Consider the following 25,984-nt stretch of genomic DNA (forward strand, 5'->3'; position numbering starts at 1 on the left):
TCACAGAAATTTCATCTCCAATCTATCGCCATATGCCTCAGGAATTTGAACAATACCCCTGCCAATTCTCCTACCAACTTGGAAGACTGAGGAGTATAACCACTCTTTAGGTTTCTCTTTCATTGCTCTCAAATTTTGAAAGAGTTTCGTGGGCAATGTACCCGTAAACTTATTTCCAGAGAGATCAATTATTCGCAATGTAGAGAAGTTAGATGAAGCTATGGAATGAGGCAGTGATCCATAAAATCTATTAAATCTCAAGATAAGAACTTTTAGTCTTGGAAGCGACTCTAACCAATGGGGAAACCTATCCGTTAACTTATTGTTCCCTAAATTCAAAAGTTCCAATGAAGTACAGTTAGCCAAAGATAGCGGCACTAATCCTTCCAATTGATTGTTATTGAGTAAAAGATGGCTCAAGTCACTATTTCTCAAAAAAGAATTAGGGATCTTGCCAATGAAGTTGTTCATTTGCAAATCCAAGAGCTGGAGACATCCGATATTTCCAAGGCAATCAGGAATAGTTCCACTCAAGTTGTTTTTGGACAAGTCCAGAACTGTAAGTTGACTCCAATTGCAAATAGAAGAAGTGATATTTCCTGTCAGAAAGTTGGAATGAAGGTTGAGATATTCCAAACTGTTACCCGGAAATTGCTCCAAAGCAGTCAGAAAGTTATGAGAAAGGTCCAACCATAGCAATCCTTCCCACCGTACAGCTTCCCATTTGGAAATTCCACCAGAAATCATGTTATTGGAAAGATCTAAAATTTGCAAGTACGATGTCTGAAAGAAATTCGGGAACTGCATTACACTGCAACCAGAGAATATCACAGTTCTAAGCTGGGGGAAAGAATACTCCACATCATTGCCGCTTGTGCTTAATGATAATAAACTATTACTTGAAACATTAATAAATTCAAGACTCGTGAGTTTTGAAAGCATATCTGACTTGATCACGCCACTCAAGTTGTTTGATGACAAATCGAGTAAAGTAAGGTATGCAAGATCAAAAATGGAATCTGGGATTGGACCACTCAAGTTGTTGGAGGACAAATGAAGCTTAGTAAGGTTCACAAGATAAAAAATGGAATAGGGTATTGAATCACTAATGTTATTATAACTCAAATCAACCTCTTGGATGGAACTAGGCTTCTGAATTCGATCAATCGGGCCAACTAGTTTGTTATAACCGAGGTCCACCAGTAGAAGAGATGGCAGAGTAAACAGCCAAGATGGTACTTGTTGGAACAATGGCAGCAGCAAACATCAAACAAAGTTACAATACAGTGTTTGCAAGACTGAAGCAAGAAGAATCGAAGCAAAGAAAAGCAAAGCAAAGCAAAATGAACAAAATTGAATACTCAAGCAAAGTTGTAACTGAACATTACATTTTTCATTCAAAATTTGAAATAAAAGGAGTTACAATTTGTTCATTTGACGATTACCTACTAATCTAACGCCTCCACTAATTTACTGACCAATGTAAGCTTAAGTCAAATACAAAATGAGTGACATATCGCTTTTACATCACTATCTAATCACTAACTTAATCTTACTAACTATTGAAGCTAGTTGCAATTAAACTGAACTAAATTACAACAAAACAAAACAGCAATGCCGGTTGCTTCATTTGGTCCAAAACCATTCGTGCGCACCAAGCAAAGTGAGTGAGCTCGATAGGCACGATCTCGATAGTAGCATGCTTCGGCTCCATGTTGCATTGCGTCCGACTTTCAACACTCCTCCTTGGACTGTATGCAACACATTCCAATTGCACTTCTCAAAGATTCAAATCGAGCGACCCCTAAGGGCTTGGTCATTATGTCGACCAATTGTGCCTCGAGTTTCGCAATGCACAAGGTGACTTCCTTTGCTTGTTCAAACCTCTCTAACAAAATGCGTTTGATTTTAAAATGCTTAGTCTTACCATGGAACACAGGGTTCTTGGCTATTGCAACGCAGATGATTATCCACCCAAATTTCAGCTTGCTTCATCTTGAGTTTCATTAAGGTCATGAAGCGACTTCTTTAGCCAAATGGCTCGATTAATCGCTTCCTGCTGCAAAGAATGTACTGCTTCGGTGTGGATGAGCAACAGTTCTTTGCTTTTTGAACTCCAAAAAACATCCCGATCCAAGTGTAAAGAAGTATCCCGAGGTACTCTTCATGTCATCAAGGATCCACCTTGATCCTTGTCGAGTAGCCTTCTAGTTTCAGTTGGTTCCCACTTTCAAACATTACACCAAAACTAGCAGTGCCCTTGATGTATCTAAGGACCCTCTTTTTCGCTTTCAAATGTGCTTCATTGCAACAATGCATGAATCTCGATAACGGTGACACCAAACATGATGTCGGCCCGGTTGTCGTTAGATACAACAGACAACCAACTAGGCTTCGATAGTGCCTCTTATCAACCCTCTGCTTATCACTCTCGCTAGTCGACTTTTCTCCTTGAGCCCTTTGGTGTCTGATCGCTTTCTGATTATGCATGCAAAATTTGTCTAGGATCTTCAAAGCAAATGAGTGTTGGCTGATGAAGATACCTCGATCAGACTGGTGCACTTCCATGCCAAGGAAGTAAGTCATGATCCCCAAATCTGTCATCTCAAACACTTGCTGCATTTGGACCTTGAACTCATCAATGAGCTCAACTTTGCTCCCTGTCACAAGCAAATCATCTACATACAAGGAGACAATCAGCAAGGTTTCATGTTCTGACCTTTTAACATACAGGGTAGGTTCACTAAGACTCTTCACAAATCCAAGATTGGTCAGGTAAGCATCAACTCTGTCATACCAGGCCCTTGGTGCCTGTTTCAGACCATAGAGGGCCTTTCTCAACTTGTACACTTTGTCTTCATGTCCAACAACTTCAAAACCTTCAGGTTGCTCGATGAAGATCTCTTCCTTGAGAAAACCATTCAGAAATGCTGATTTGACATCCAATTGGTGAACTCTCCACTGCTTCTGAGCTGCTAAAGCAAACAGCAGCTTAATTGTATCCAGTCTTGCCACTGGAGCAAAAGTCTCTAGGTAGTCAACACCATCTCGCCGATTGTAGCCCTTCACCACAAGCCCGGCCTTGTGCTTGTTGATGAGCCATCACATTGTACTTGGCCCGGTACACCCATTTAACTCCTATGACCCTCTTGTGTTCAGTGCGCTCACCAACTCCCAAGTCGATTTTGTTGATCATTTCCAACTCGGCTTCCATAGCTTTCATCCACTTCATTCTTAGCGACCTCTTCAAAGTCTGAAGGTTCAATCACAAACAACATTGCACCTCGATAGACATCACCAAAGTTCTAGTGCCCCTCTTTGGTATGTCATCTACAACATCTTCTCCTGGTCCCTCTTCTATGGGTTCAAACAACCAAGTCCAACGGTCCATTTCGGACATGTAAACTTCAACACCATTCCAATTCCACACTTTTCCTCATCAAACTTTACATCCTGTTGACTAAGACCTTCTTTCTTTGAGGATCATACACTCTATAGCCCTTCTTGTTCTTCTTGTAGCCAACAAAGATTCTGAGAGTTGCTCGCTCTCAAGCTTGGTCCTTTTCTCTCTGGAATAAGTGCATAACATACACACCAAACACTTTTAAGTGTGTTACCACAGTTTGACCCCATGCCAAGCTTCAAAGGAGTTTTATCCTTGATCGCTCGAGTTGGCGATCTGTTGAGCGATACACTGCGAGGTGTTGATCGCCTCACCAAAAGCGGCTTGAAGCTTGCCTTGAAACAAGAGGCATCGGCCATGTTCAAGACAGATCCTATTCTTTCTCTCACAGACTCCATTCATTGAGGAGTATAGACTATTGTGGTGATGGTGAATCCAAAGATGTCACAAAGCTTCAAATCTCTCGACACATATTGAGCCATTATCATCCTCAAGGCTCTAATTTTGCAACTGACCGATTTTCAAGATAAGCCTTGAATTTGCGAAGGCTTCAAACACTTCGACTTTAACTTCAAGAAGTAGACCCAACACAACCTTGTTAAATCATCTATAAACAGGCAAAGTACACTTCTCACCGATTGAGGTGTTCTCATAGGGCCACAAACATCGAGTGCACCAATTCGAGCTTGTTTTGAGCTCTCCAAGCCTTGTCGGAGGAAAAGGTAGTCTAGCTTGCTTACCAAGTGACAAACCTCACAAACATTCCCACTAACCTCAATTTTGAAATGTCATCAACTAAATTCAGCCTATGTAGTAAATCAAGAGATCTAAAATTGGCATGGCCTAGTCTCTTATGCCACAAATCAGTGTTATCAGCAAGGCTGGTGTATGCCTTTCTTTCTACTTGGCTAACATCCAACATGAAGCATCTATCAGTCATAGAGACTGAGATTAACTCTGCACCATTCATGTCTTGAACAAGACAACAACCATCCTTGAAAACTAATGTATAGCCCTTTTCAACTAATTGGCCTACACTAAGCAAATTCTGGTCTAAATCAGGTACAAAAAGCACATCTGTGATCAGCTTGTTACCTGAACCAGTGCTAACCAAAGACTTGCCCTTGCCCTTAGCCTCAATCGACTTGCCATCTCCAATTCTAATCCTCGAGTGGAAGCTTCATCTAGGCCCTTGAGCGACTTCTCGTCACGCCATATGGTGTGAGCAACCACTGTCTAGTAGCCAATCATTGCTGGCCTTGGTTGTGCCAACAAAGCAAGTTGCTGTGAACACATGCTCCTCCTGAGCTTGAATGTCCTCAGCAGGTCTAGCTTGTTGCAGAGCAGCCTTCATTGGTTTGCCCTTGCACACCTTCTCCACATGGCCAAACTGCTTGCACTTTCTACATTGAATATCTGACCTAAACCAGCAATACTTTTCTGAATGTGTTGTCTTCTTGCAATGAACACATGGTGGGAACACCCTTTTTGCTTCATCTTTTCCTGACTTGACCCTTCTATTATGCGGGGCTTCTTGCCTTTTGCACTCACACTCGAGCCTTCACCGGCTTTAGCACTCGAAAGCGACTTCAGATTCTCCTCCGCCTATTTGCCCTCCTTTGCTCAAGTGCATACGGGGAGTTTATCACTCGAGACAATGAAATGGTGATAAGTCCCTCGAGTCCTCAAGTGAAGAGATTTTGACTCAAATTTCTCGGGGAGAGTTGTAATGACCTTTTCAACAACTCGCTCTCTGTGAAGTCCACTCCCGGGAGCCTAATGTTGTTGACAATGGCCATTATCCCGTCTCGAGTATCGCTTGATGGTCTCGAGACTCCTTCATCCTCAAATTCTCAAAGTCTCTCCGAGGTTAATCACTTGTTGTTGCCTTGTCTTATCGGTCCCCATGAACTCCTCCTTGACTTCTCCCAAGCACGCTTTGGTGAGTCACGAGCCATGATGCGAGTAAAATCACATCGAGACTCCATTTTGCAAGCGTGCCATAGCCTTATGCTTCTTGGCTCGCTCCTCAAGTATGTTGCCTCATCTGCAATGGTGGGATTGGCTCTTAATGGAGGTGGTTCAGCATCATTCTCGATCACACTCCAAAGATCATGTGCACGGAGATAAGTCTTCATTTTAACTATCCAAATGTGATAGTTTTCACCATGAACACTTGGTGGAGGTGGTGGAGTGAAACTCATTCGCTAAACCGATTTTAAGTGCTTGATCCTTTCGATTTTAAGCTTTCTTGATGGTTTTGATTTAAACTCAACAAAGTACAAAAATGGCCTCTCAAAGATTCGGGCTCATGATACCATTTGTTGGAACAATGGCGTGACAAACATCAAACAAAGTTACAATACAAGTGTTTGCAAGATCAAGTAAGAAGAATCGAAGCAAAGAAAAGCAAAGCAAAGCAAAATGAACAAAATTGAATACTCAAGAAAGTTGTAATCGAACATTACATTTTCATTCAAAATTTGAAATAAAAGGAGTTACAATTTGTTCATTTGACGATTACCTACTAATCTAACGCCTCCACTAATTTACGACCAATGTAAGCTTAAGTCAAATACAAAATGAGTGACATATCGCTTTTACATCACTATCTAATCACTAACTTAATCTTACTAACTATTGAAGCTAGTTGCAATTAAATGAACTAAATTACAACAAAACAAAAAGCAATGCCGGTTGCTTCATTTGGTCCAAAACCATTAAATGCGCACCAAGCAAAGTGAGTTGAGCTCGATAGTCTGCTGATCTCGATAGTAGCATGCTTCTGGCTCCATGTTGCATTGCAGTCCAGCTTTCAACAATAACTCTGTTGAGATAGCACCATCGAAAGCGTTGTAAGCAAGGTTGAGTCGTCGGAGTCCATGAAAGTGAAACGAGCTGCTAGTGTTCTCAAGAAGAGAGCCTCCGAGGTTGTTGGAGCTCAAGTCAAGCCATTGGAGGTTGTGAAGTTGAAAGAGGCTGGCATTTGCAAATAGAGAACCAACAAGGCAACTCTGACTAAGATCGATGCCGATTATATGACCAGTCACGTGGTCGCATTTCACTCCCTCCCATGAACAACAAACAATGCTTTTGTTCCATGACTCTATGTCTATCTTGGGATCTCCATAACCACGACAATCAATAGCAATAGTGGTTTTAAAATGGAGCAAAGCCTTTCTTTGGTGTGGGGACATAAATGAGAGGATGGAGGAGGAACAGAGGAAGACAAAGTCCATGAAAGTTGCAAGAGCACAAAAACCAGGCAGAGGCTTCCCATAATTCTTTTCGCCAAAAAGAAACAAGTAGAAGGTTATGAAACAAAGGGACGTGTATTATACCAACAACCAAGCCCTTCATATTAAGTAAGGATGTTCCTTCATTGTCTCCTTTTATTGAATTAGACTATTTACTTTAGTTAAAAATAATTTATCATATTTTAAAATAATTTTATACATTTTTATTTATTTGATATTTAAAAATATGTGCTCTAATAATGTCCCTAGTTCCTGAACGCTTATAAAATAAGTCAAGTGAATTGGCCCTTAAAGCATTTTCAAACTCTTTCCTAGAAATTGCTCCAAAGTGCAGGGGTAAAATTAGGGGCCAAAACTAAATTGTAATTTTACGATAGTAAGAATTTAATTTTACCATTTTAATAGTCTATATTTTTATAATTTTTAGGGGATTATGTCAAAGTTTTACCATTTTTGGAAGGTTAAAGTGTAATTTTACCTTTGCTAATTAAAAATTTTAAAGAGCCTACATAGAAAATTTTCCACTTGAGGCCCTAATTAAGGCAAATTAAGAGAATTGGAGGATAATGCGATTTAACACACTCGAACCCACATCTTCCTATTCTAACAATAATACCCATGCCAATCAAAGTAATACTCAATTAGAAATTTACCATTAAACTTTTATGTGATTGAATGTTGCTATTAAACTTTGCCACCAACTTCGATTTTTTTTTTAATTATCCTCCATTGTCTACTTTTATTTTGTAACAAAAGTTCACTTATTTATTTTTAATTTATTTTTAAAATTTTCAATAATTTTATTGAATTAAACTATTTAATTTTATTAAAATAATTTATCATATTTTTAAATGCTTTTATGCATATTTATTTATTTAATATTTAAAATTTGTGGTCTAATAATGTCTCTAGTTCTTATACCCTTTGAATTTTTAAAATTTAATCCCTATGCTTTTAATTCTAAGAATTTAATCTTTATATTTGTTTGATTTAAAAAATTGATAATATTATTAGTTAAGTTGATTTTAAATGTATTATGAATTAGATTTTAATTTTAAATAAAACCTCTAAATGCTAAAATGTCATATGTTCCATAAGTTCATTAATAATATTATTAATGAGACCTTAATTTTAAAACTTGAACAATACAAGTGGGATATAGTTAAACTAAAATTTTGATATGACTTACAACTTTATTTTTTATTTAAAAATCATTATTCATTAAATTTTAACATAAGTAATGATTAATTTAGTGACTCGTACTTCAATCACATTAAGTACTAACCATGAAAATTAAAATCGTATCTATTTAAATATCGAGTGAACCCATAATAGATAGGTAGAATGATTTATTTAGTTCTCCAATCATATCTATTTTTCAGCTTTGTTTTAACCTTTCAAATAACTGTATCTATTTTGAAAGTGTGTGGAACAGTATTCGGGAATTATTGCAGTCTAAGATGTTTTGTAGAATTTTTCCTATTCACCTCCGACTTATAAAATAAGTCAAGAGACTTGGCCCTTATAGCAGGCTGGAAGAGCATTTCCAAACTCTTTCCTGGAAATTGCTCTCAAGTGATCAAAAGTTATGAGAGAGGTCGACTACTAGTGCCATAAGTCAGATTTCCAACAACAATGCCAGTCTATGTTTTATGTAAATTGATGACACTTTCAAGTCTCTCTCCTCCCATTCACAGAAGTCGCAACAAATAGGCTCAACTCTTACTTTTTGTTTTCATATGAGGAGACCTTGACTTCCACATTTTCATCACTTCCCGTTTCATTATTTACTTTTATTTTATTAATAATAAGTTATTACACTTTTCCTTAATTGCATTTCAAATGCGACTTCCATTGATTAAAAAAATCATAATTTCTTTTTACTTATATGATATGTTGGAAATTATAAGATTGCAAATTCAATTTTCGATCGATGAGCAATTATTCAATTTTGGAATGTGATAATTTATCATTCAATGGATACATTTTCATGGGACATATTTCTTACATGAAAGGTTGTGATTCTTCAAATTAACATCATTTGAGTGCATATAAATAGAGGGTCTATGATGCTCACAAAAACCAATTACAATCAATCACATTTTCAGAAATTAATTAGAGTAAGAGTTTAGAAATTCCTCGATTTTGCTAATCAAATAAAATTCAAAACTTAATTGTATCCCGGGAGGATCTTTGTCTTATCCCTCTAATAGCTTTGTGTGGGGGCAAATAGTTCTCTTTAAAAAGCGTTATCCGCGCCTCAAAATCTATTGTTTATTTTTTTTAAGAAAGACTCATCACAATTTGTAAGTTTGATATATATAATTTAATTTTTTAAGAGTATATATAAAATTTAATATAATTATGATTTAACCATTATAATTAATATTGTTTGGAATTATTTTGGAGTGAGAGTTTTAGCACTTATTATATTTATTAGGAATTGATTGTTGTTAGTGCATTTTGTAAGTAAACAATTGACTCACTTGGGTTACAAACTAAGTTTTCAGGGGGAAAATTTAATGGAAAGTGACCTAGATCTTTTAAGTGCAAAAGTGAGGTTGCTAAATCGGAGTTGTAAGAGCCCAATTTTGCCCGCGCCCAATAATAAAACAACAACAAAAAAATAACAGTCCATTTACAAGGCCCGAAAGCCCCCAAAAAATTATTACAAGCCCAAATACAAAGAGAGGCCCAATGGTCCAAAATCCTAATCTTTCAGCAGAAAACCTAGTTGCCCTAGCCCCCTGTCGCGCCGCTCCCCGACATGTCAGTGGACGCGGTGCCTACAACCTTCTCCCTTGCACCAAAACGGCAGCAGCAACCTCGTTGACTTCCACCGCCCTTGCAAAAAACACAAAAAAGGAAAAAAAGGCAGAAATAAGCAATCAAAAAAATATATATTGTAATATTATTTCAGTTATAAAAACTGATCTTTGTAACACGAAAAAGGGAATCGAATACATTGAAATACAAAAAAAGTATTAGAAGAATCGAAATAAAAATACCATAAAGTTAAAAAAGGTAACATTTTATTGTTTATTATTATTATTATTATTATTATTATTATTATTATTATTATTTTGATTTCTCTTTTTGAAACAAAAAATAAAAAAGGAGAAACTTTACCTGTTTTGCGTTGTTGCCGAAGGTCCCCTCCAACTCAAGAAGCCTCGGACCCCTTAGGGTCCATGGAGGGCCTTGTCGGAGAGAGTAGAAACCGAAAGGTTTCTCTCTTTTTCTGTGATTTTGGCTAAGTTTTCGGTTATTCCGACTCTAGATCAAAGGTCTATGTGAAAAAGGATTCTGGGGAATTTTTTTGGCGATCTCCGGCCACCGGAGGCAGTGATCTTCATCGCCAGTGACCAGCGACCACGGCGGAGACTCGTAGGCCCGGTTGCTGGACTTGAAGCCACTTCAGAGAGAAAAAGGAGAACAAAGTTTTTTTTTTAAAGAACAGGCTAAAATGATTTTTTTTCAAAATTTTAACTTATATAGACATAGCAAAATGATGTCATTTTGGCCTGGCTTTAGAAACCCCAAAACGACGTCATTTTGAACTTAACCCAAAAACCGACTCGATTTTATTTGTTTTAATTTTCGCCCCATAATTTAAATTCCTGTGCAATTTAGTCCCTTGACCCACCATTAACCCCTTGAGGAGTGACACGTGTCAATATGATGGGGATAATTTCCATTTGACCCCCTAAAGTTTTCTATCTTATTTTAATTTAATCCTTTAAGTTTCGTTTCTTCATAATTTAAGCTTTTAGTTTTGTTATATTTTTAATTTATTCCTTTATTCCCCTCTCCTTTATTTTTTTTCTTGCAAATTGTGCTTTAAATTTTGTTTGAATTTTAATTTAATCCTCCATTCATTTAATTAAGGCCATATATTTACTTTTTTTCATTTTTTACCGTCGATTTTTCAATTATTTTATTTTGATCCTTACTTTTAATTATTGATATTACTAACATTATTAAGTAATTATTGTTGTTAATTGATATTAATTTTGTTAAAATTCGCTCAAAGAACCAATATTTTATGAACATAATTCTATTATTATCATGCATTTTTTATATTATTTCATTATTAGTATTGTCAAAAATATTTTTTTGAAAACAAAAATAAGTTATCGACTTAAAAAAAACAAAAATTGGAGTCGCCACCGATCCTTTATTGAGGTGTGATCGGCTCACAAAAAAAAACAATTCTGGTCTACGAAATTTGAGAAAACAGGAAGTTGTCGAAACCATTTTTTTGAAAACAAAAATAAGTTATCGACTTAAAAAAAACAAAAATTGGAGTCGCCACGATCCTTTATTGAGGTGTGATCGGCCCACCTTAAAAAAAATATTCTGGTCTACGAAATTTGAGAAAATGAGTTCGGGAGTCAGTTACGTACGAGGAAGGGTTAGCACCCTCGTAACGCCCAAAAATCAGTACCAAATTGATTATTTAATGTCTTGATGTCGAAAATTTAAAAGATTTTGTAAACTCAAATATTGAAATTTGAAAAGGATAGTCAATTATTCAAGTCATGCGAAGAAATTGAGACCCAATACGTTAGGGTACAATTTCTCAAAATCCCCGAATTTTGAATATCACTTTTGCTTTATAAGTAAATCTTCACTTAGAGGAAGCAATTATATCATGCCCAATACGTTAGGACATAACAAATTAAATTCCCAAAAATGATTTTTACTTATATATTTTAAATAACAAATATTCTCGGTTATTTGGAATTAACAAAGAAAATCAGAACCCAATACGTTAGGGCTCAATTTTCCTTGAAAATTCCTAACTTTGAATATCGCTTTTATTTTGAAAACCTTTGGATCATAAGAAAATCATCTTAATGTTTTGACAAAATCAAAATGTATTTTAAAAATATGTTAAAAATGTTAATGCAATATGAAACAAATATTTTAATTTAAATTATGTGTATACATAAGTATGATATATAAACAATTTTAGCAAATATATATATGGATATGAGAGAAAAACGGAAGTCATAAAAATAAAACAATGATAAAATACATATAAAATATATTATTACATTTTAAAAAATGTATAAGTATAATGCATAAAAATGGAAAATATTTATAATAAGCCTTGAAAAGAATGCAAAAATATATGTACATGTTATAAAAATGTATGAACATATGAATTATAAAACATGAAAATATAAATATTATAAAAAATATGAATGTATATAAAATATATATAAAAATAAAATGATATGATAATAAAATATATACGTACTACATATATGTATTTAAAACATTTTGAATATACATATATATATTAACATATATATGCGCAAATATTTACGTGCAATAATAATTATATAATAATAATTATACTAATAAACAATATAAGCAATATAATAAAAAAACTAAAAAAAAACAAATTAAGGATTAAATTTAAAAACCAAACAGAATTTGAGAGCTGAATTTGAAAATAAAATAAGAGAGGGAGTAATTTAAACACGCGCAACCAGGGGGAGGACCAAAAAACAATTTTACCCAAACCACTCAAAGCATTGCGCAACATTGGATTAAATCAAAACACTAATAATGTTTCATGGAAAAATTTGAAAACAAACAACAATGATTTTGAAATGATGGGATAAAATGGAAGGATTAAAAGCGGAAATAACCCATCAGTGCTTAAAACCCTTTTCAATCTCAAACTTAAACGCTTCTGCAGCAGCAATAGCTGCAAAAACTGTTTCATCTTCTTCTCAACTCTTCACGCCAAAACCGCTCCCAACCGGCCACGACGACGACGGCACTCGACGGCGCACTACCACCGGTAAGAACCTTTCCCCCTTTGTCCCTTTTGCTTATTTAATATTAAAAAAAACAGAAGAAAAACAAAAATCTAACGCCAACAGTAACAAGAGCAAAAGAAGAAAATCAAGAATCCTTCACCTTTAAAATCTTTTGCTTTTCTGTCCTCTTTCTTTTTATTTTCTTAAATGGTTTTCAATACAAAATTTTTCTAACCCTGTTACAGAAATCGATTGGCTTTTTATAGCCAATCCTTTTTTACAATTTGCTGTACGTATATCCTATTAGTGATGTTCGTGGCTTCTTTGTTGTAGGTACGTGCGTGGTGTGCGAAGCTACCAGACGTGGGTGAGACGACGTGGGCAGTTGCTATGCGTTCGTGCGTGGAGACGGTTGCCGCAACGTGGGGGCGATGGTGGCGTCGATCTGCTGCTTATCGCCTAGGCTTTCTGCTGTTTGTTTTTTTGGTGTTTTAGGCTAGTGGGTTAGGGTAATGTTTGGGCTTAGTGATTTGGGCTTCATTTATGGTTTTGGGTTTGATGTAATCTGGGCTTTAGGTTTTACTTGGGCCCGGACAAAAATTGGGTATTACAAGTATCATTAGATAATATTATTAATTGAATATTTTTTTATTTTTTTTTCATTTGTACTCATTATATTATTGTCATTTTCTTTTATTAATTATGTTATTTTACCATAATTTTCTCCATTATCGTACATTGTTAACAATTGCTACATACATTCATTTTTCAGCATAAGCGCATAAAAGAATAAAGAGTAAGGTGATATTCTTTATTTTGAGGATTCGAGAAATTGTGTCCCTAAGTTACAGGGTACGATTTTCTCCTTGGACCAAAATAATCGAACGTCCCTTCTCATTTTTGGAAGAAATAATAATTAAAAATATATAAGATTTGAGCAATAATTAAAAAAATGAGCATTCTTATTTTCGGGAATTCGAGACTTCGTGCCCTAACTTACGGGGCATGTTTTTCTTCACAATTAACTTGAAATACGAAGACATTCTTCATAAAATTTGATTTAATTTCTTGTTTTTGGAGATTCGAGACATTGTACCCTAACTTACGAGACATGATTTTCTTCCCTATTAACTCAAAATACGAAGATATTTTTCATAAAATTTGATTTAATTAGCGATATTTTAATCAAATAATATCATACAAAAAAGGGGATCGTACTGTAAATTTTCTTCTAATTCACAAGTAATCAACCAGGTACTAATTTTGAGCGTTATGAGGGGGTTAATCCTTCCTCATGCATAACCGACTCCCGAACCCATTTCCTGGGTTTGTAAACCAAAAATCACTGTTTTAGTAAATTTAACCTTTTATTAAAATTGTCGAATTTCAAGGTGACCCGATCACACCTAAATAAAAAAGATTGGTGGCGACTCCATTTTTATTTTAAAAAATAAAAGTCGATTTCAAAAAAGGGTTTCGACAGGAGTGTGTTAGGATTTCAATTACTTGTTGTACGAGGTTGAAAGATAGTGGATTATCATTTTGAGAAAGACCCCATAAGCATAAGAAAATCGAATTGCATAAACAATTTTATTCTTTCGGGCATTGCTCTTAATACTACAACTATCGACTCTATCACATGGGGTTTATCTTCTCTACTCTTTTAAGTGTTGATGGTTTTACATTAAGAACAATAATTGTAAGTAGAAGAATACCAAACCAACTGTTTGATTAAATCTAACAAATCTACTATTTCAATCTTATAATTTACAAATCAAATCTATTTCCTTTGTACTTGATATGATCTTGATCAAGATTTTAATTAAAGTTTGAGGGCCTTAATTTAATCATTATAGTTTATTAATGGTTCATAATTTAATTAGGCATAAAAAATGAAAAGAAAAAAGAGTGAAAACATCAATAATCATTTTCAAATCAACCAAGTCTTAGTTGTACCTCAAAAGTCTATCCCATTTTAGAAGTTAGGTTCTACATATTTTCTTGATTTCCATTTCATTCTCTACTTGTAAAAAAAAAAAAGTCACTTATTTAACTTTTAATCTAATTTTATTTCTTTCTGCTCTGATTATTTTTTAATTTCATTGAATTAGACCATTTAATTTAGTTAATAATAAATTATTTTTAAAAATATTTTTATAAATTTCTATTTATTTTATATTTAAAATTTTAGGTCTAATAGTTCCCCTGTTCTCCATTCACTTTAAATTTTTGAAATTTAGCCCATTTACTTTTAATTCCTTTAGTTGTATGATTTAAAATTAAATTTCAATTCCTAAAAAATTAATGTTTGATTGAAAATAATGTTAATTGATTCATAATCAATTTGAATCTATATAATATGAATTGGATTTTAATTTTAGACTTATAAATACTAAAATGCCACATATTTAAATGTAAAGAAGTTCACTAATAGTATTATCAATTGAGCTCGAATGTTGAATTAAAAAAGAAATAGCACATATCAAGTATTTGAGTAAATACTCTCAAAAGTATTCTATTACTTTGAAGGTTTACAGTTGAGTGATTACAAATGAGGTAAAAGCCTCTATTTATAATTGAGCACTCCTAGATTCGACAGTATAGATATTAAAATGTTACATATTTAAGCTTAATAAAAGTTCATTAGTAGTGTTACCGATTAGACTTAAAAACATAATGACTATATTTTTAAAGCAAGAGTATGGATTAACAAAATAATTAAACCAAAATATAATTTACAATTTTATTATTATTATTATTTGAAAACTTTAATCATGATGATCGACTATGTATAAATTTTAGCCAATGGATCGTGCTTCAATTACACAAGTAGATATATGATCCTCAAATTAGGTCTTTTTTAATATATACAATCTATTTTTAACATAAGTACATTCAAACCAACGTTGTCTTAATTTTTCTTAATCGACAAATCAATAAAATCCCATTTTACTCCTTACGACATTTTTTATTTCCCATTTAATGACCTCCAACATGGGTTTGTACCTCCACCCCAGTTTGAACCAGCTGTTGAGAATATAAGGAACTTTGAACCAGTCAAAGGTTTTGCTGTAGATACTAGCACAGGGGGGACGTGTTCATTTATGAGAAGCTCTACTTCATTGAAAGAATGGGCTAAAACTAAGGCTGCCCTAAAAGGGTCACGGAAGAAGAAAACAAAAGGCGATTCAATGTAGTAGCATTGAGGCATGTTGTTCGGATTTAAGTCTCATTGTTGAATACATGGATGCTTGGATTTTTTGAAGTCTTTTCATGTATTTGGAGGATCCTTGAAGGGTCAAAATTTCATACTCAGATATGGATTTTGAAAGAAAAAAATGAACAGTCGGAACAACATAGGTGCTGTGGTTCTAGTGAAATGATTTTGTTCTGATTATTGAATGACATTGTGTTCCATAGAAATATACCTAGAAAAACCATCTAAAGTCTTTGGTCTGCTTTTCATGGTATCAATTAAACCAAGGATTTCATCATTTTCATTTGTGATGTTTGTTCATTTCTTCAAATTTTCTCAAATCCATTGCCTTCTATTCATTTATAGTCCTATATTAAAGTCCTGTCCACCCTAATTACAATTTATTTCTTTAAAATAAAGACACTTACAAAAGAAGTCTTGCATCTCTTCTAAACATTATCAGTTCTCATCACAAACAATGCTTTTGTTCCATGACTCTATGTCAATCTTGGGATCTCCATAACCACGACAATCAACAGCAATAGTGGTTCTAAAATGGAGCAAAGCATTTCTTGGTGTGGGAGATATAAATGAGAGGATGGAGGAGGAACAGAGGAAGACAAAGTCCATGAAAGTTGCAAGACCACCAAAACCAGGCAGAGGCTTCCCATAATTTTTTTCGCCAAAAAGAAACAAGTAGAAAGCTATGAAACAAAGGGACGTGTATTATACCAACAGCCAAGCCCTTAATATAAATAAGGATGTTCCTTCTATTTACTTTAGTTAAAAAAAATTTATCATATTTTAAAATACTTTTAATACATTTTTATTTATTTGATATTTAAAAATTTGTGCTCTAATAATGTCCCTAGTTCCTGTACGCTTATAACCTTAAAGCATTTTCAAACTCTTTCCTAGAAATTGCTCCAAAGTGCAGGGGTAAAAACAGAAAAATTTTTAAATTGTAATTTTTATGATATTAAGAATGTAATTTTACCATTCTAATAGTCTATATCTTTATAAATTTTAAAGGATTAAATCAAATTTTTATCATTTTTAGGGGGCCAAATTGTAAACTAATTTAAAATTTTAAAAATTTTAAAGAGCCTAAATAGAAAATTTTCCATTTTAGGAGGCCGTAATTAGGGCAAGTTAAGAGAATTGAAGGATATATAATACGTTTCAACACACTCGAACCCACATTATCTTATTTTGACAATAATACTCATGCTAATCAAACTAATGCTCAATCAGAAATTTACCATTAAACTTTTATGTGATTGAATGTTACTATTAAACTTTGCCACCAACTCCTCCTTTGTCTACTTTTATTTTGTAACAAAAGTTCACTTATTTATTTTTAATTTAATTTTAAAATTTTCGATAATTTTATTGAATTAAACTATTTAATTTTATTAAAATAATTTATCATATTTTTAAATACTTTTATGCATATTTATTTATTTGATATTTAAAATTTGTGGTTTCTAATTCTTATATCCTTTGAATTTTTAAAATTTAATCCCTATACTTTTAATTCTAAGAATTTAATCTTTATATTTGTTTGATTTAAAATTATAGCCCGATTGATAATATTGTTAGTTATGTTGATTTTAAATGTGTTTCATAAGTTCATTTATAATATTATTAATGAGACCTTAATTTTAAAATAAAAGATTAAATTTTAAAACTTGGAACAATACAAGAAGTGGGACATAGTTAAACTAAAATTTTGATATGATTTACAACTTTATTTTTATTCAAAATTTTTTATTCATTAAATTTTAACATAATTAATGATTAATTAGTGACTCGTATCTATTTAAATATCGAGTGAACCCATAATAGGCAAAATAATTTATTTAGTCCTCCGTCTTTATAAAAAAACATCTTAACTATATCCATTTTCCAGCTTTATTTTAATCTTTTAAATAACCGTGTTTGTTATTTTAATTCACCCAAAATAGATAGAAAAAGTTAACCTACAGTTAAATATTTGACGTGACATTCTACACATAAAAGATTTGTATTTAATTTATGTGTAACTCTGCATATAAAAAAAGGGATTTAAGGCAATTAAACCCAAAATATCAAAAGGGAAAAATAATCAAGGAAATAAATTTCAAATTAAGAAGCTTTACGACATATGAGTTGACTTGGTCATGTGCGAGAAATAAATGTATGCGTAATATTTTCTCATGTTCAAAATTATCAATGCTCAATAAAAGTTGTCGACATTATTTTCCTTTTTAATGCTCCGATGATAGTATTATGGAAGTCTTTATATTATGAGTTTAATTATATTTTATTTTTTATATTCAAAAAATTCGATTCAAACTCATTTTTTGCTCGATTCAACTGGTCTGTATCAGCTTTCGAATTAACTGGTTCAAAGCTCTTATTCGGACTCGTACTTCAACCGATTAATCTAATCCGATTTGGTTCAAACTGCTTTTCCTTTTCCTTTTCGATTTCCAGAAATTTGATCCCAAACGTCTGCATTCAGCCAGAATGGTACCAATCTTAGCAGGACGAGGTAAGTTCCCCAATCTTCAATTTTGTTATAGGAAGAGATCAACCAAGTCTTTCATTATGCCAACTCCTTTACCTCCCAATCAACACTCCAATTATAAAGTTGTGGGCAATATTTTCTCATGTTCAATAAAAGTTGTGGACAATATTTTCCCATACTCAAAAACAATAGTTCACCAAACGAGGATAAAATGAACTGCAATAATTATCTATTTGGGTATTATCTGCTTTTGCATTGAAACAAGAGTTTCAAATTTATAAATCTTTGAACTGTTGACTGGTTATTCATGAAAGTTTTTTTTCCTTATTGTTAAAAAAAATTCTTATCAGTGCCATTAGTTGGATTTGCAACTAGAGCTAATTTATGCAGTGGGAAGGTTTTTTTCTTTTGGAGAAAACTTCATGTTTTCTTCACTTTCTAGTATATTGATAAGTTCTCGGCTTAATTCGTTTGGTTAATCAATTCAGTTCTGTTTTAAGAATATTGGTTACGTTATCAAATCTTGATCGAATCCATGTTTAGATATTAAAATGAACCAAGTTAAAAATTATATTATCCCTAAAATTTATTAGTGACCCGATCTTCAAAACATTAAATACTAACTGTGAATTAAAAAAATTAAAATCATCTCTAATTAAATTTTGAGTGAGTGACCAATTTTTCTTTTTGAGAAATAAACTTCATTATGTATCAATAGGAGCTTTGATTGTCCCTATTCACATTTCCATTGACGTATTGAAAGTGGCAAGACCAGAAATTTGACCCCAAACGTCTGCATTCAGCCAGAATCTTACCAATCTCAGTAGGATGAGGTAATTAGTTCCCCAATCTTCAATTTTGTTATAAGAAATCAACCAAGTGTTTCATTGTACCAACTCCTTTACCTCCCAATCAACACTCCAATTATGAAGTTGTGGGCAATATTTTCTCATGTTCGAAATTATCAATGCTCAATAAAAGTTGTGGACAATATTTTCCATTACCTCCAGATGAACACTCTGATGTTGGGGGTCAAGTTTAATTTTAGAGATAAAAGTATGGTGGAAGTCTTTCTATTACAAATTAGATTGCATTTTGTTCCTATACTCAAAAAATTTAATTCAACTAATTGCTTGCTTGATTCAACCGGTTCATATTGATTCTCAAATCAATTGGTTCAGAGCTCTTTTTCGAACCGGTAACTTGGCCGATTCCCGATCCGATCAGCCAGTCCGGTCAAATCTGGTTCAAGCAACACTACATTGCTTTTCCTTTTCTACTTCTTGTTACAAACAAAAATTAATGTTGAAAATGAACCATATGAGCTAGTTAGACCGTGAATCAGAAGTTTAACTTAGTTACTGATGGTGGATTGCTGAGATTTCAAGAATTTATCATTGGAGCCATGAGTGAGAAATCCTGATAACAACTAGCAAAATTTGTTGGGTTTAAAAAAAGGAAGAATAATCATATATTGCTATGATGATCAATCGAAAGAAGGTTTATATCTAAGGGCAGTTAAGAAAAGTTACTTAAATTTTGATTCGTTCACTGTATTCATAACCATTGATATTAACAATCGAAGAAAGACGATTTTATTTTACTTTCAGCTGTCTTAAGGAGAGAATACATAATCTAATTTTGGAGACAATTTTATTAGGAGATAACGACAAATCTTGAATGAAAAAAAAGAACTATAGAAGAAAACATTGCAAAAGACAAAGAAGAGATTGTCTTAGGTCATCAATCTTCTTTAGAAACAGAGAAAATGTTTGTGTCTATCCCAAAAGTCTATCTCATTTTAGACGACTTCCATATTTTCTTTGCTACCCATTTTCTTTACTTAAATTTTATTGCTTTTATTTTCATAAAAATTTAAATTTTAAATTAAAAAAATATTTTTTTTGCATTCTTGATTTTTTTAAGTTAAAAAGAATTGAAAGTAGAAAAGAATAACACTTCAATTGTTCCATAAACTTAACAAATTTACTATTTGAATCTTGTAATTTCGAATTACTTGTGAAATACAAATTCCATTGATTAATCTCCTTCATAACAACTAGAATTTGGCATTAGAATTCATACAACAAAAATTTGACAGTTACAGTAATATTTGCTTAACAATTTTATGTTTGCAGTATTTGAACATGATTACATAACACCCCAAATACAAATTTAGAAATTATGATGAACACAAAAACATTTATATCATCTGCTAAATTAACAACACCCCCACTTATTTATTCTAATCGTTCTCATGAAAACTGAACATGTTGAATCTTCCCATCCAATTCAATCCCGAGTTTCAATGCCACTATCACAAATTACAAAAACAGAAAGATTAGAAAATATGTGTTAACTTAATTAGATTAAGAAAGATGAAACTTATGAAATACTTGTTAAAAAGGGAACTCACCTGAGCAAGATGCAGGATGGAAAGCTAGTTTCTTCTTACTCTGTTTCTTCGTACCCACCTCGAGAAATTGTATTGCCAGTCTCTTTCCACTTTTCTAATAAACCACCATGGCCTTCCGGTTGTGAATACAATGTAACCCAGGCTCAATCCTAGCACCACTCCACTTCCATACCCCATCATTACAACTTCCCAAAAGAAGGGTATTACAGAACCTTCATGTTCCACCACCAATGGTGAAGGCGGTTCGGCCCCCACATGGTTGACGCATTGCTTGGACAATGGTAATCCACACAATCCCGAGTTACCGTTGTAGGAATCATTATCAAAGGTATCGAATTGATTCCCATGAGGAATTGGTCCAACAAGATTGTTGTTTGAAAGATTCAATACTTCAAGAAATGTCAGCTTCGTCATTTGAGAAGGAATCCTGCCATTGAGCTTGTTTGATGAAAGATCCAATGATTCAAGTGCTACCAAATTTCCAAACGATGTTGGGATAGGACCAATGAAGTTATTGTGAGAGAAGTTGAGCATTTGCAGGGAAATAAGTTGCCCGACGTTCTCAGGAATTTTCCCACAAAATTGGTTGTTCGACAAGTCCATAGATACGAAATTGGCCACGACCTTCGTAAATTCAAGCTCCAATCTTTTCGTTGTTAAATTCACAGGAATTTCATAAAACTCACCGTCATATTGGAAACTTGAGGAGTATGATTGTTGTTTATGTTTATCTTTCATTGCTCTCAAATTTCGAAAGAGTTTCGTGGACAATGTACCTGTGAACTCATTTTCAGAGAGATCAAATATTCGCAATGCCAAGAAGTCATATGAAGCTATGGAATGAGGCAGGAATCCATAAAATCTATTAAATCTTAGGATGAGAACTTGCAATCTTGAAAGTGAAGCTAACCAATGGGGAAATTTATCCCTTAACTTGTTGTTCCCTAAATTTAAAAGTTCCAACGAAGTACAATTAGCCAATGATGGTGGTACTAATCCTTCCAATTGATTGTCATTGAGTAAAAGATGGCTCAACTTCCAATTATTCACAAAAGAATTAGGGATCTTCCCATACAAGTTGTTCACCTGCAAATCCATCAACTGCAAAGAGCTCAAATTTCCAAGACAATCAGGAATAGTTCCAGTCAAGCTGTTTTCAGACAAGTCCAGAACGCTAAGTAAACTCAATTTGCAAATAGAAGAAGGGATGTTTCCTGTCAATTTATTCTTTGAAATGATGATCCCAAACAGCTCCTTTAAAATTGGAATTTGAGGACTCAAGCAAGTTGAGAGAATTGGTCCCTGAAGAAAGTTGGAATGAAGGTTGAGATATTCCAAATTGTTTCCCGGAAATTGCTCCAAAGCAGTCAAAAAGTTATGAGAAAGGTCCAAGTACCGCAATCCTTCCCACCCTTCAGCTTCCCATTTGGAAATTCCACCAGAAATCATGTTATTGGAAAGATCTAATTCCTCCAAGTTCGATGTTTGAAAGAAATTCGGGAACTGCCTTACGCTACAACCAGAGAAGTTCACAATTGCAAGCTGGGGGAAAGAATAGTTCACATCATTGCCGCTTGTGCTTAATGATAATAAACTATTACTTGAAACAAGAAGAAAGTAAAGACTCGTGAGTTTTGAAAGCATATTTGACTTGATCACACCACTCAAGTTGTTTGATGACAAATCAAGATAACTAATGTTCGTAAGATCAAAAAGGGAATCGGGTATTGGATCACTCAAGTTGTTTGAAGACAAGTCAAGTAAAGTAAGGTTCACAAGATAAAAAATGGAATAAGGTATTGAACCACCGATGTTATTATTACTCAAATGAACCTCTTTGATGGAACTAGGCTTCTGAATTCGATCAATCGGACCAACTAGTTTGTTATAACCGAGGTCCAAGATTGGAAGAGATGGCAGAGTAAACAACCAAGATGGTACTCCACCACTTATAGAGTTATTATCTAACCGAAGTTCCTTTAGAAATTGAAGCTTATTAACATGATTTGGCAACGGACCTTCCAAGTGATTGTTTGACAAATCCAAACGGATAATTTTTGTGAGGTTGAAGATAGTTATTGGAAGTGGACCACTCAGATTGCAAGAAGATAATCTCAAGGTAGTTAATTTTCTAAGGTTTCCAAAAACATCTGGAATCTGTCCTTCAAGCGAGTTTCTTTCTAAATCAACGGAAATGATTTGAGTGAGATTTCCAAATGATGCTGGAATTGACCCCCTAAAGCCACAATGGGAAAAGTCCAACAACTCAAGGGCATGACTCCAGTTTGTGTTAGGGAGATAACCTCTGAGATTTTTACTCCTACTTAAATCTATAAGTTTGAGGTTTGGAAGCTGAGAAACTTGAGTTGGGAATTCCCCATGTAATTGAGAAAATGAGAGACTCATATGTTCAAGTGATGAAGACAAGTTTAGAAAGGAAGTAAGTGCAACATCAGACATATCTACATAGTCAAGCACAAGGTTTCTTAATTTGGTCAAGTTTCTTGCAAGCATGTCAAAACCTTGGCCATCAAATCTCAAGTCAGAAGAAGAGCTGGAAAGATCAAGTGAAACCAAACTTGACAAGACATTGATTTGATGCGAGATTAAGCCAGAGAAGTCATTAACAGCGAGATTAAGATGGGTTAAACTCACTAACTGGCTAAATAACTTTGATGAGATGGTGCCATTGAAACGATTACCAGCAAGGTTGAGTCGTCGTAGTCCATGAAAGTGAAACAAGTTGCTACTGTTCTCAAGAAGAGAGCCTTCGAGGTTGTTGTAGCTCAAGTCAAGCCATTGGAGGTTGTGAAGTTGAAAGAGGCTGTTGTTTGCAAAGAGAGAACCACCAAGGCAACTCTGACTAAGATGGATGCCGATCACATGACCAGTCACGTGGTCGCATTTCACTCCCTCCCATGAACAACAATCAATGCTTTTGTTCCATGACTCCATGTGCATCTTGGGGTAAGTATCTCCATAATAAAAAAATTCACAATCAACAGAAATGGTGGTTTTAAAATGGAGCAAAGCATCTCTCTGGTGTGGGAGACATAAATGAGAGGATGGAGGAACAGAGAAAGACAAACTCCATGAAAGTTGCAAGACCACCAACACCAGGCAAAGGCTTCCCATATTTTTATGTTTGTCCAAAAAAGGAACAAGTACAAAGTGAAGAAACAAAGGGATGTGTATTATAAGAACAAGCAAGTCATAATTCCAAGTAAAAAGGTTTGGTAAAAACAGTGAAGACATTCGTTTCAATTCAATTAAGTAAACATTTCAACCCCCACAAAATTAGCCATTGACTAATCCTTAATATAAATAAGGATGTTCCTTCTCGTCTCTTTTTATGGAATTAGACCTAACAGTCAACATCGGTCAAAGAGGCTATTTAGTCAGTTGTAATCAATATAGGTCAAAGACATTATTTGATCAATTTTGTTATTTCAATGACTCAATTAAATGCAAAAAGTTCAAAAATGCTTAATTGAATTTTTAAAAAAAAATTGAGAGCTTATTTTATCAATAAATCTTAATTTAATCATTATCGTTTATTAATGGTTCATAATTTAATTACAATAAATATTAAACAAGAAAATCCAAATCATATCTACTTAAATCTCAAGTGAAGGCATGAAAAAGAAAAATAAAAAAGAGTGAAAACATCAATAATGAATTTCAAATCAAGCAAGTGTTAGTTGTACCACAAAAGTCTATCCCATTTTAAAATTCAGGACTTACATATTTTCTTCATTTCCCATTTCATTCTCTACTTTTCATTTTGTACAAAAAAAGTCACTTTTTAAATTTTGATAATACTCTTAATTTTTTATGTTAAATTTAATATGGGTTATGAATTAAATTTTATTTTTAAATAAGGTTTTTTAATATTGAAATGCCACATAAAAAAAGTAATTAAAGGGACTAAAATTTAATTTTAATCTTGAAATGTGACAGTCATTAATAGTGTTATCAATTAAACTTTAATTTTCAAATAAAAAAGTAATTAAAGAGACTAAATTTTAAAAATTGAAAGAGTATAGGTAGGGATTGAGGGTTACTTAAACCAAAATTTTCATATTAGAAATTAGGCATAATGATAAATTTAGCTCTCAACATTTACATTTTTTTTTGTCAATTTGGCCCTTATTTCTTTTTAGTTAAATTGGACCATTAACCTTTCAAAAAATGTCAAGTCATTTTTCTTTAACGAAAATACTGACTAAATAACAATTTTTTTTAATAAAGCTGGCATGATAATCTTCGTGGCAGTCCACATGCACTTCACCTCAATATGACACTATTAATCTTATATGTCACATCAACATATGATATAAAAAATCAAATTTTAAATTATAAAAAGTTCATAAATTTTCAAAAATATTAGCATGAAGTATGCGTAAATTGCCATATAGACTATTGTGCTTAAAAATATAATATTTTGGTCAGTATTTCCTTTAAAAAGAAATCAATCTGACTCTTTTTAAAAAATTGAAGGTCAATTTTACTCTCTTTTTTAATTTTGAGGATGAAGTTTAGCTAAAAAAGGAATAATAGTCAAATTGATAAAAGATATAAATGTTAGAAATTAAATTTAACAAGTATGTGATGGGATATGGATGGAATCAGTGATAATAGGCTTGGAAGACTAGATGGGTCAAAGTCAGTGTTTAGGTGTTTAGGGTTTGAATATGGGTTTAAATGTTTTGAAGTTAATGGTGATTATATATGTTTTGGAAAGCAACTTTAGAATGTGTGTACAAATATTTTGAATTGGGTATTATTACTTATAAAATAAGTCAAGATAATTGGTTCTTAAAGCAATTTGGAACCAACGTTGAGCATATCCAAACTCTTTCCTGGAATGGCTCCAAAGTGGTCAAAAAGTTATAATAGAGGATCTACAAGTGGTGCCATTAGTTGGATTTGCAACAGCAATGCCAGTCTATGGTGTGGAAAATTGTTTCATTTAGTCTACCACATGGGCATCCTATTTGGCATTCAATATATCAAAACAATATATATATTGTAACATTACTATTTAATTATGGGTAAACTATAAAAATAATCACTTTTGTTTGCCTTAGATTACCTATTAGTCACTTATGTTTGAAATGTTACGTTTTAGTCACTTACGTTATTGCTTTGTTACGAAATGGTCACTCCACTGTTAAGCTTTGTTCCTCCCTAACAGTCCAAATTGGATTTCCTACGTGGTAGTCCAAATTAAATTTATTTAATTAAAAACCCTATTTTTATCCTAGCAACTAGACATCCAAGTTGGCATTTAAAACCCATTTAGACTGCCATGTAGGACTGTCGTTAAGGAGGTAACGGAGTTTAATGGTAGAGTGACCACTTCGTAACAAAACAATAACATAAGTGACTAAAACATAACATTTCAAACATAAGTGACTAAT

General features: G+C 33.3%; 2 protein-coding genes and 1 long non-coding RNA gene across 3 annotated transcripts; 1 reads left to right on the forward strand and 2 right to left on the reverse strand.

Annotated features, from left to right (window-relative positions):
- LOC128042933 (receptor like protein 26-like) lies at positions 1–2,007 on the reverse strand. The gene is made up of 2 exons (XM_052634432.1): positions 1,928–2,007; positions 1–811 (listed from the first exon to the last, which is right to left on the reverse strand). Exons 1-2 carry the CDS (start codon positions 2,005–2,007, stop codon positions 1–3), a joined length of 891 nt encoding a protein of 296 aa, XP_052490392.1.
- Positions 2,008–12,267: 10,260 nt separating this feature from the next.
- LOC105790153 (uncharacterized) lies at positions 12,268–13,156 on the forward strand. The gene is made up of 2 exons (XR_001132417.2): positions 12,268–12,478; positions 12,771–13,156. It is a non-coding gene; the product is annotated as an uncharacterized LOC105790153 (long non-coding RNA).
- Positions 13,157–20,185: 7,029 nt separating this feature from the next.
- On the reverse strand, positions 20,186–24,029 carry LOC128042914 (receptor-like protein 7). The gene is made up of 2 exons (XM_052634348.1): positions 20,562–24,029; positions 20,186–20,459 (listed from the first exon to the last, which is right to left on the reverse strand). The coding sequence occupies exon 1, from the start codon at positions 23,814–23,816 to the stop codon at positions 20,586–20,588; it is 3,231 nt and encodes a 1,076-aa protein (XP_052490308.1). The 5' UTR covers positions 23,817–24,029; the 3' UTR covers positions 20,186–20,459; positions 20,562–20,585.
- Between the last annotated feature and the right edge of the window lie 1,955 nt (positions 24,030–25,984).

This window comes from Gossypium raimondii, chromosome 8 (genome assembly GCF_025698545.1).
Source record: "Gossypium raimondii isolate GPD5lz chromosome 8, ASM2569854v1, whole genome shotgun sequence".
NCBI classification, from domain to species: domain Eukaryota; kingdom Viridiplantae; phylum Streptophyta; class Magnoliopsida; order Malvales; family Malvaceae; genus Gossypium; species Gossypium raimondii.